This window comes from Suricata suricatta, chromosome 8 (assembly GCF_006229205.1).
Source record: "Suricata suricatta isolate VVHF042 chromosome 8, meerkat_22Aug2017_6uvM2_HiC, whole genome shotgun sequence".
In the NCBI taxonomy this organism is placed as follows: domain Eukaryota; kingdom Metazoa; phylum Chordata; class Mammalia; order Carnivora; family Herpestidae; genus Suricata; species Suricata suricatta.
Genome location: NC_043707.1, coordinates 58,922,141 through 58,934,384, shown reverse-complemented (window position 1 = coordinate 58,934,384; position 12,244 = coordinate 58,922,141). Strand labels below are relative to the sequence as shown.

The window sequence follows — 12,244 nt, the reverse complement described above, 5'->3', positions numbered from 1 at the left end:
GAGATGCCGGAGATGCCGACGTCAGCATCGCCTCCTGCCCTTGGAAAGTACCCTCTGCCCGAATGAAGACTCCTGCTGGCCAAGCCCGATCAATCGGTGCGAAGATTTCGCCTTTCGGCCCCGGTGGGGTACCTGTCGAACCAAGGTCTTTCCCTAAATGGGGTCCCCGAAGTCATTTGAACAGCTACCTGATTTTTACCCTTTGTTTCTGTGTTTTAGAGAAATCCTAAAGTCAAAACACCGGAAACGTCAAGAACTTGCACACTGACATTTTAAAAGAGCAGGTTAATTTATTTCAGCACTGTTTTTGAAAAAGAGATTTGATAATATATTACCATTCCCACCTTCATCGTCTTATAATATAGATGAGGCACCTCGAGTGTGCATGAGCCAAAGGAAATAATATTGATGAAGGAATTAATATTTAAGAAGTATTTTAGAAAGTGACCTATCTTTGGTGATGCTTCTGTTATAATTTAGCCTTTGTATTCACCTGAAGAATGAGATCAGGGTATGCACACCAGTATGAGCTGCCAGAAAGACCTCATACCCTTTATTCTTAAAAGGGTTTTTATAAAGTCACATCCTTGCCGAATGAGATAGAATCTTAGCCAGTGAGTAAAGAGAAAACAGATTTATTATTTTACACTCGTTTTTGCGCTAAGACTGAACATTGGCATTACCTTGTTAAAGTGAAAGTTTTCCATTGTGCTGATTGATGGTCCGAGCCAGCAATGGAATTTTGGAAACAAATTAGGGGGGTATCTATTTTAGGGACCAGTTTCATGTTTTCAATAGCATGCACACTTGTGGCTACCCTCATTTTGTAATCATTTTATCCGCCTTATGAGTGTGACTGCAGCTTTGAACATTCTGTACTATAATGGTTGCTGAAGAGAATAAGTCCTTCTGTTTTCTCTTTAACATTTACAATATCTCATAGCACATGATATAATTAAACACTAACAGTACCATGACTGCATAGCTGATATTAGCTGCTATTGCATGCTTCTAGATGCTAGAACTTACTGGGCATGTGGTATACTAAAGCAATACCCATTAGACAAGGACATTTTACTTCTTCCAGACACCAGAAGAAGCGGCCTTCACTTATTTGAAAAGAGACACGGAGACACCCTGGCTACCCTACAGTTTTTGTCTTGACCACATTTTATGAGAAACTCCCAGGTGGGACTTTGTCTTGCAAATGGAACCACAGCCAAGATGGATCAGTAACAATGGTTTTGGCTCTGCAGAGCAGTCTGTGCTCTTCTAGGGCTTAGACAAGCCACACATTAGAAAGCAACACTGTTCTTTATGTAGTTCATATATATATTTCCACGACACTCCACCTTAATATTGTGTCTGTTGAAGGAGGTGTAATAAACTCAGTTATACATAGCAAACAGTTCAGATGGGAATCTGTTTTAAAATGTAGAATTTGAGGCTCGTCATTTCCGCCTTTGATTTACTAAATTTTCTTAGGAATAGTCGAGACACAAAATCATGTGAAATCACTTTATAAAGTTAAAATGGGAAAAAAGCAACTTAAGCTAATCATATATTGGCATCATGACTGCTTATGACATCAGATATGGGGCTGCACAACCTCCATGAACTGTGTAGTTCAGAACAAAAACAGCTTGCTTTGTTGCACTCTTGAGCATGATCAAGTAGGAGAGTGGGAATATGGGTGCGTTTGAATAGTCATGGGAGTTGCAGGAAACCTAGATCTGTTTGTATTGAAACAAAACAAATATGTTCATTACCAATAATAGATCAGCAGTCATTTTATTAATCTATCCCCTTTGTGCATGTACCATTGCTCTCTCACTGCGGTTTCATCGATTTCCATTTTACTTGATTCAAATATTTAATTAAAGTTCAGACAACGATACCTCTGGGTTGTTTCTTCTGTCTCTGGTCTTGCATATCTGCTCGAGAACACCGTAACAGAGGACACTGTATTCCAAAGCACTGGTGATGAAAGCGACTTCTTTGTTCTGGCTTTATTTAACTTATTTTTCATTCCTAAAATTATTTCTACCTTATATAATTAAGTATGCCAGCATTAAAAAGAAATAGGTAGGATTTCCTTTCTGTAAGCATAATTGAATTGGGGAATAGGTTGCAACAACAGAGAGCTAAAGGTTTTCCTTTTGGGGGAGCAGGGCTGGGGGACACTTCCCTAAATCTCTATCCAAGAGGTCTTCTTTTAATCAGGCCCCTGTTTTTGTTTCTTACTGGGGATGCTGCAAATGATTTCTCCTGCTGTTTCCCAAGGCATTTGCCACACATATAAACTTAGCTTTTCAGGTCCCCGCATCTTCCAATGTTTCTGGTTAACACTGAGAACCATCTTATGCTGGCTCCATGCCATTTGGGAGACCTACTTTAGGTTATATTTACTGGTAATTAACTCCACAGGACTGATTCACTTTTAATTTCAAAGTAGCAATGATGTGTCTAAAAATGCCTTACTAGGGCAATAGCTGGAGTGTTGGAGTTATTGCTTTTACAAATTAAGTTAATGGAGATTGTGTTCTTATTTAAATGAAACCACATATTATCCACTCAGGAATAAAAAATCCTAATTGCTGTTGTGGGCTGCCCTACTTTGCCTTTTCTACTTTTTTCTTTAGGTATTATGCCTGTGAAGACATACAGCAACCCCCTAGTCCATCCTCCCCTTGCACGTTAATGCCAAATTCTAGGATGTAATAGGATTACTCCTAGCACTTCTCTCTTTCCAAAATGAGGCATGTTCATAAACAATAATTCTTTCATATAGAAAGGCATTCACAGGCCATTTTTTTCTTTAAACACTATAGAACCGTAACTCTCTGATAGAGAAAGCCCTTGGAAAGATCTTCTCACTAAGAGAAAGCTGGTCCGCTTTGGCCTCATGGTTCAGTGCATCCCTGATCTTCGGATGACCGCCATATTGGGCAACTTCATTGTTTCATGTGGAAACTGAATTCCATTCCCCTAAGCACCCAGACAGTGCTCCTCTGGCTCTTTGGCAGTCCCGAGAGCTGACGTGGCAAAAGACATCAGTGGCATAAATTTAAATTCAGGAACATTGAGACAAATTGTAGATGGCACTTAATCTTTGAGACCTGCTCTTGATGTTCATGGGTTGTGGGGCAAGAACGGGGCTCCAGATGGGAGTTCTTGGTCTGTGGACCAAGGTTCTGGTGGGGGACCCTTCCTTTCTCCCTCTACTCTCCCTTTCGGTACTTTTAGGGGCCTCACACATATGTGAAGAGCCTCAGCCCTCAGGTCAGAGCTCTGCCCACACTCACCTCTCAAGCATCACCTGCTCGCCTCTAGGGCTTCGTGGTGCACGTACAGGGGAGAGCAGGCCCAACAAGTGGCCTCAAGCCATTTAGGCAGGAGATTCCTGGGTTCCAGGCATCAGGGCTTGTTGAGGAGGCCCAGGCTCCAGGCAGGTAACTTTCGTTGGGACTCCTTTCCCTGTGGAAAGGAAAGTGGCCAAAGGAGGGTGGGAGCAGACCCTTTAAGCATGAGACCCGGATTGGGGCCCGGGTATCTCAAGTTTAAGGTGAATACTGCTTTCACGTTGGTGCTCCTCAGGTAGCCGTTCCTAGCTCCTCTCACCAGTGGGAATTCCTGAACCCGGTGCTCCCGGGTACTTAATCACGTCAGCCCTAATGCAATAGGTGAGGAGGCCATTGAGGAGGGAGAGGGAAGGGTGGAGATCAGACAAGGATGGATGCTGGGGTGTACTGCACAGTTGCCTTGACTTGGGTGGATCTTTGAAAATTTTCATAATGAAAGCCGAAGAAAGTAAAGCCAAACTCAGAAAACAAGAAAGAGAGATGAAAAGCAGGAAGGAAGGGAATGAAAAACCAAAGAAAGAAAAATAATGAGTGTACCTAAGGTCATGTAGCAATTAAATGGAAAAACTGGGATTTAAACCTTTTGTCTGACTCCAGAGCGTGGGAAGTAACCCCTGTACTGCAGGATAAAACCAGAAGTTTTTAGTCAGGTGTGGAATTCCCTCCATGATGTGACCATTCCCTAATTTCTCCAATCTCTCTCTCTCTCTCTCTCTCTCTCTCTCTCTCTCTCTCTCTCTCTTGGGCTTGCATTCTTGGCTATATAGCCTAGTTGGTCCATGTTCTGAGCCTTGTTCATTTAGAGACCTTCCCAGAGTGTCCTTGAATCTCCTTGAATATAATATATCACCTCTGTGGTAACGTGTATGTCTTCAAAACTATGAAAAATTTTTGGTTTATTTTTTTGTTCTTTCGATTTTTTTAGAGCAAACGCTGTCGTTTATCTTTCAGTAACCAGTAACCTGAAATATACTAGATAATTAACATGTTTATAGTTAAAGACAGTAATTTTGAAAATAAAAAAGATCTGGTTCTTTCCCTTGCATGTATATTCTTCTCTTAATGAAATAGGCCCAAGAATAAATCACATTTCTCAACTCTTATCTTGCCAAGGAATATCCCAGAGTAGCAATATATGGGGATTATAAACCATGTGTACAAATCACAAGCTGTCAGTGCTGTCATTTGGGAGAGATTTAAATTTCTGTTATCCAAGTTCTGTTCATGTTCTGAACAAATATTCAGTAATTATACATATAATTATTTTGTGGGGCCTTGCATAGAAAATCTGGGTATTTTTGATTTCTAAAATCTTTAGACTTTTTAAAAAATGTTTTTATTTATTTTAGAGAGAGAGAGAGAGAAAGAAAGAGCGTGAACAGAGAAGGGGCAGAGAGAGAAAGACACAGAATCTGAAGCAGGCTCCAGGCTCTGAACTGTCAGCACAGAGTGTGACATGGGGCTTGAACTCACAAACTGTGAGATCATGACCTGAGCTGAAGTCAGACACTTGACCAACCGAGCCACCCAGGCACCACAATCCTTAGACATTTCTAATCAGTGGCTATACTATTTTGCTAGAATCCTTGGAGAAATAACTGTGGGAATGTCTTTACCTCCTCTTGTCAGTTCACTGGATGGTAGACCTGGAGATTATCCAGTCCAGGATCCTTGTTGTTTTTATTAGACAGAAAGTGCTTTAACTTTTCATCTTTTCTTGTATAAATTAGGCCCATTTCCCATTTTTCTCTTCTCAGGTAGTAGGAAACTATGCAGCATCCTTTGTATAGTAATGTTGTAACAGATACTCTTTTTTTAGCCAAATGAAAATTCTATGAAATGTCATGGTTGAATTCCCCTATTACTACCTAAATTTGTCCTTATGAAAAAATTTTTCTTCTTGAAAATAAGTTTTTTATATATAAAGATTAATGTCTGTTTTTGTAAAAAAAAATTATAAAATATATGGGGCACTTGGATGGCTCAGTCGGTTAAGTGTCCAACTTCTGCTCAGATCATGGTCTCATGCATGGCTCATGTGTTCAAGCCCTGCATCCAGCTCTGTGCTGACAGCTCAGAGCCTGAAGCCTGCTTTGGATTCTGTGTCTCTGTCTCTCTCTCTCTCTGTCCCTCCCCTGCTTGTGCTCTGTCTCACTCTCTCTCTCAAAAAATAAACATTGACAAAATTTTAAAAAATTAAAAAAAATTATAAAATATAGAAACATAGAAGAAATGATAGTATTCATAGTTCCACTTTCCAAAGGTTGCCACTGTTAACATTTTACTACTCTTTTTAAAATTTATTTTCCTATGTACACTTAATTATATGTAATTAAAGCCAGAAAGCATATACTGATATATCATATGTATAATGCACAAACACATAATATATATACATATTTATATATAAATAATACACATACACAATACACACATACTTAAATATACCCACACACATATAACTATATTTAAAAAGTGTAAGCAGAGGAAAGATGTTATAAAGAGGGGCTTAGTGACAGATCCTATTTGCCACTAGTGCCTGTGACAATTAGAATATCTTTACTACAAGTAACAAACTACTTAGCTAAACATGGCTTAAACAATGATGACATTTCATCATCATAGACAGCAAAGTATGCAGGCAGGTAATTCCATAATTTGTTCAGGATCATCCTGATGTCATCAAGGGCCCAAGTTCTTTGCATCCTTCTACTAGGTCACTCCGTGTTGTCCCTTTATGACTCCAAGATGGCTGCCGTATTCACCTGCTAGTGCGGAAGAGAGGGGAAAAGGCTCCCCTTGCTGTCTCTCTTTTTCATAAGAGAGGAAACTCTAAGAAGCTTCTCGCAAAGACTCCTCCCCCAAAAGGCTAGAAGTAGATCACATGGCCATGCCTAAAGGAAACTGAGCTGTGAATATCTGGCATTAAAAAAAATTATCTTGAGACATCTATCCAGTTCTTGTCGAGGTACATGACTGATGGTTTCCATTTGTGCTGTGCCCTACCTACCTGGTAGAGCTTTCCTCTTTTTCAGAACTTTCAGCTGACTGCAGGTTAAAATGAGTAACAATTTCCAGTGTCTAGAAGTTATTTATTTTAAGTCTGTTGTGCTGAAATAGGATCTTCTGTGACCCCTATTTTCTTAGCTTTTTGACAGAGAACAGATGGAGCATGTGAAAAGCTATGACCCACCGGGCCTCTTTCTGTTTCTATCCCTATCATGGTGGTTTTCTGATGGACTGTAGACAGAGAACTCCTGCTGGGGGTGGAGCAGGGCAGAAGGCTGGAGCAGCCCCTCAGGCTTCCTCAGACATTGGCACTCCTGCAATGGGATTGTGTCCAGATCATGGTCAGAACATCCTGGGGTCTGCAGGTGGCAGGCACACAACACCCCTCTTCACTTACTGACCATGTGATAAACAAGAACATGAAGTGTGCAAATGGTGAGGGACAACATCAACTCTATAATGATGAAGGCAGCATGGGGGTATGTAAGTTAACGTGAGTGCCAAAATGAGCTTACTAACTTCCTCCCATCTGACTCCCTCTTACTGGTCTAGTGCTTCAAATAAACAGGTCAACTGGCTCTCACTGGTCCAGGTGGAGACAGAAGTCCAAACAGACCACAGTTCTTGTGCTCATGACATTGTTAAGTTAGGTTCTCTCTGTTGAGAAACTTGGCTAGTGAGTATTGCGTATCTATCCACCAAGTGATTCACTTCACCTCCAAGACGTAGACTAAAAGATGCAGCAAGATTGGCAAAAATGTCTTCTCTTGGAGACCAGATGAATGACCAAAGAGGCATTCTCCACCAAAAGTATAGACCTTATGTTATTGAAGCAGGGTTTCGTCAGGAGGGACAGTCAGAATTATGGTGGAATTGCTCTGATGAACCATGGACCTGCTTTTTGTCCAGTTTAATCGGCTAGAGGAAATTCATCCTAGTTTTCGGCAATGTATAAAATGCCAGTTGTATCCAGGAGTGTTGGCCACGAGTTGTTTATTTATTTGTTTGCTTGCTGGTTTATTTACCCTTTTCCTTTTTTCAAGCTTTTATTCAGTTTCAGTAAGTTAACATACAGTGTAATACTAGCTTCAGGAGTAAAATTTAGTGATTCATCACTTACATCACCCAGCACTCATCACGACATGTGCCCTCCTTCATCCTCCACCTGTTTGTCCCATCCCCCTCTTCCAGTAATCCTCAGTTTGTTCTCTGTCGTTAAGAGTCTGTTTCCTGGTTTGCCTTTATTTTTCCCGTTTGTCTATTTTGTTTCTTAAACTCCACATATGAGTGAAATCATATATTTGTCTTTCTCTGACTGGCTCATTTCATTTAGTATAATACACTCTAGCTCCATCCACATCGTTGCAAATGACAGTGCAAATTACTCAGCTTTTTGATGGCTGACTTATATTATATTTATACCAACTCTGTTTTATCCATTCAGCAGTCGATGGACATTGAACTCTTTCCACAATTTGACTATTGTTGATAATGCAGTTTTAAACATCGGGGTGCATGTGCCCCTGTCTGTATCCTTTGGTTAGATACCTAGTCATGCAAATTCTGAGTCATAGAGTAGTTCTATTTTTAACTTTTTGAGGAGCCTTATCACTGTTTTCCAGAGTGGCCACACCAGTTTGCATTCCTACCAACAGTGCAAGAGGGGTCCCTTTTCTCCACATTTTTGCCAATATCTGTTGTTTCCTGTGTCATTTTTAGACATTCTGACTGATGTGAAGAGATATCTTTTACTTTTGATTTGTATTTCCCTGAAATTGAGTGATTTTGTTGTGGTAGTTTGTTTTTTGTATATCCAAATTAGTTAACATACAGTGTAGTCTTAGCTTTGGGAGTAGAACTCAATGATTCATCTCTTACATATGACACCCAGGGCTCATCCTGAAAAGTACCCTCCTTAATGGCCATCACCCATTTAACTCACCCCATCCCCTCTCCAGCAACCCTCAGTTTGTTCTCTGTATATAAGAGTCTTAGATTTTTGACATATTTTTCCTTTCCTTCCTCTATGTTCATCTGCTGACTTTCTTAAATTCTACATATTAGTAAAATCATATGACATCTGTCTTTCTCTCATCGATTTATTTTATTTAGCATAATACCCTCCAGTTCCATCCACATTGTTGCAAATAGCAAGAGTTCATTCTGTTTCATTGCTGACTAGTATTCCATTCATCAGTTGATGGACATTTGGGCTCTTTCCATATTAGCCATGTATTATATAAATTAGACACTAGGGGAACCTGGTGGCTCAGTCAGTTAAGTGTCTGACTTTAGCTCAGGTCATGATCTCATAGTTGGTGAGTTCGAGTCCCCCATCGGTCTCTGTGCTGACAGCTCAGAGTCTGCTTAGGATTCTCTGTCTCTCTGTCTCTCTCTCTGCCCCTCCTGCAGCCCTCTCTTTCTCTCTCTAAAAAATAAAAAGTGTTTTAAAAAATAATAAATTAGGCACTGAGTACAAGCATAAGCTGTAAGCAAGTACAGTATCTAGATCTGGAAAAGAATAATTTTTGCCATATTCTGAAGTCTTATTGAAGAAGGAGATGCTCAGTTTGGAGAAGAGAAGCCTTTATGGAAAAATGAGGTTCTTTGCAAATATCTGAAAGGTCGTCAAGCAGAGTAATAATGACAGCTTCCATTTACTGATAACATACTATGTGTCAGACACTGTACTGTGCACTTTAGATGGATGGGCTTCTCAAGGATTTATTCATAATGCTACTTGATTGTAAACAATGACCTGGAAATACTGATGATAACATATTACCTTATTTGAACAAGTTTTTCTTTATTGAGTACCAAACCATGTAATAACTTGGACTTTAATAAAAGGGAAGTGAGTTTGAACTGAAAAAAAAATACCTTATCGGATTTTCACAATAACCCTATAGACCGGGTATCGTGACTCCAGTTTTATAGTTGAGAATGCTGATTTTTGAAAGGTAGACTTGCTCATGGTTGCCCAACTGGCAAGGGAAAGAGCTAACAATTGACCTTAAGTCTGCTGACTCCAAAGCCTGGGTTTGTAAACACAGCACCCAGTTGCAGGGGAGGGAGGAAACATGTATGGTGTGCAGTTCTAGAAGCAAAATTTGGCTCAGTGGGTGGGAGATAGATTTCAGTTTAATATGAGAAAGAACTCCGTCTCAATTATAGGTGCTCAAAATAGTATGGGCTGTCTCAGGAAATTGTGATTTTCCTAACACTTGAGGAATTCAAGTAGGATGTGGACGACTAACTCTGGAAGGGAGGTCTGTCTTATGTGGGAAGTTTTATCAGATCAACTCCGAGATGCCTTTCAAATAGAATTTCCAGGATTATATAATATTTCTTCTGCTTGGAGGTGACAAAACCTCCGTTGCCTGGGGCTTGTAACATTTCAAATGATTAGTCAGAAGGAATGTGTTTGGCAAAAACTTTACCCACACCAGCCAAAAGAGAAGCAAATTAGGCGACCAGGGATGTCCCTCCTCGGGCACTGGATCATGAATACGCCACATTCTTGGTGATGTTGCCTATTTCTGCTGTTCTCTGTGGGTCTCCTCTTTGTTCCCCCCTCATTCTCAAACATTTTTATGGCATACAGGCTGGAAGAAGTACATCGTACTTAAAAGTACGCAGGCTAAATATCAGGGCTTTCCATACTACTTAATTTACTTAAAAATTTTTATAAGCATAACACTTGAAGGCTTTTTTTCTTTTTTTGAGTTGAGCAGATAGAGAAGATTATTTGGATGAGAGATAAGCTACTGTTGGCTCCCATGAAAGGCAACCTTTGATGAAAATTCCTGGTTGAGTTTCTCACGTGACAAAATCCTGAGCAGATTTTGACCAAAGTCTACTTGAATGTTTAGAACTGGCACAGTAGAGTAACAGTCCAGCTCCTTTTACTGTTTTGACACAAGTTGCCAATACAAAGCTCAGTACAGAGCAATTTTGGATTTGTTAGAGACTAATGATAGACTCTACTGTATATAATCTAAAATCTTTAAACATTGTGCTTTCCAATTTACTTGAACAAAAATTTCAAAACTCCTCAACTTATAAGCACTGAAATTTCCTGGTATTAGAATATGGAAATGATGCCACTGATCTTCTGTTTCACTAGGAGAGAATACAGCTTACTTTGTCATCTTCATCACTGTTACTGTCATTGTCACCACCATCATTATCCTCATCATCGTGAGCATCATCCAAAATTATCCACCAACAGCTCAACACAGAGCATTGAGCTACATATGAATTAGCTTCTGCTATTTAACAAACTAACCCCAAATTTAGCCTGTGGGTTATCAATTTGGATGGGTCATCTGAGTGGTTCTCCTTCTGTCAGCTGAACCCACTCTTGAGCCTGTGGTCCCCTGGTGGCCCATGGTCCACACACCTGTCTGACATTTCTCTAGCTGTTGGCTGGGCTAGTAGTTGGAGGACTGGGATAGCCCAGGTTTGTTCACATGGTGATGATCTCAGAGTCAAGTTTCTGATTCAGCTACATTTGCTACTCACATTATGTACAAAGCATGTTACAGGTCCAGCTCAGATTGAAGGCGTGGAGGAATATAATGCATCTTTTGGTGGAAGTGTCTTCAAAGTCACATTGCAAGAGTGTGGATACTGGCAGGGAAAGGATTTGTGGCCCTTTTTTGCAATGGGCCACAATTGCCAATACTTCATCCTTTTTCTTAAGGGTCTTAAAATCTCACTACGGAGCTAGAACACAGGTATGAGCAATAACTAGCTCCCGTAAGTATATGTGCCAACCAAGTACAACAGAGCAGGGAGAGATCCACGAGGTCAAGATGGTTTCACTGTAATGTGGGATTTAGAAGAATGTAGGTGAGGGAAGGGCATTGCAAACAGAGAGAAGGGTAGCAATGACATTGCATTAGTTTTCTATTGTTACCACAAAAATTACCAGAAGCTTTGTGGTTTACGATAACTCAGGTTTATTATTTTACAGTTGTACAGTTCCAAAGTTGAGTGTGGTCTCACCAGGTTACAACCAAAGTGTCGGCAGCCTGTGTTCCTTTCTGGAGACCATCAGCGAGAATGCATGTCCTGCTCATTTGTGTTGTTGGCAGAATATAGCTCCTTGCAGTTGTAGGACTGAGGTCTGTGTTTTCTTGCTGGCTGTAAGCTGATACTCATTCTTAGCTTCCAGAGGCTGCTGCTGTCCCTGGCTCCTGGTCCCCTTCCTCCATCTTCAGAGCCATCCACGGTGGGTTTAATCCTTCTTATGTCTATCTTTGACCTATCTTTCTGTCTTCTTGGCACGTTTTAAGGACTCATGAGATTAGGTTGGGTCCACCCAGGTAATTCAGGATAATCTTCTCATCTCAAATTCTTAATTTTTTAATGTTTATTTTTGAGAAAGAATGAGAGAGACAGAGACTGAGAAAAAGACAGAGAGAGTGAACAGAGTCGGGGCAGAGAGAGAGGGAGACACAAAATCTGAAGTAGGCCCCAGCTTCCAAGCTGTCAGTACAGAGCCAGACGTGGGGCTTGAACCCATTAACCGACCTGAGCCCAAGTTGTACACTTAACCAACTGAGCCACCCAGGCACCCCACCTCATCTCAAATTCTTGAACTTTAATCTTTTTTTTTAAAGTAGTTTATTGTCAAATTAGTTTCCATACAACACCCAGTGCTCTTCTCTACAAGTGCCCTCCTCCATCACCACCTCTTCCCCCCACCTTCCCCTTCAACCCTCAGTTCGTTTTCAACATTCAATAGTCTCTCAAGTTTTGCATCCCTCTCTCTCCCCAACTCTCTTTCCCTTTTCCCCTCCCCCTGGTCCTCCATTAGGTTTCTCCTGTTCTATGAGTGCAAACATATGGTATCTGTCCTTCTCTGC

General features: G+C 40.6%; 1 protein-coding gene across 1 annotated transcript in view; it reads left to right on the top strand.

Annotated features, from left to right (window-relative positions):
• Nucleotides 1-11,493, top strand: part of GPR88 (G protein-coupled receptor 88) — a 12,788-nt gene extending 1,295 nt beyond the window's left edge. The window contains exons 3-5 of the mRNA XM_029945796.1: nucleotides 3,598-3,652; nucleotides 10,498-10,571; nucleotides 11,350-11,493. Of these exons, the coding sequence (XP_029801656.1) occupies nucleotides 3,598-3,652; nucleotides 10,498-10,571; nucleotides 11,350-11,493 (273 nt within the window). The remainder of the gene's footprint in view (nucleotides 1-3,597; nucleotides 3,653-10,497; nucleotides 10,572-11,349) is intronic.
• The last annotated feature ends 751 nt before the right edge of the window (nucleotides 11,494-12,244 follow it).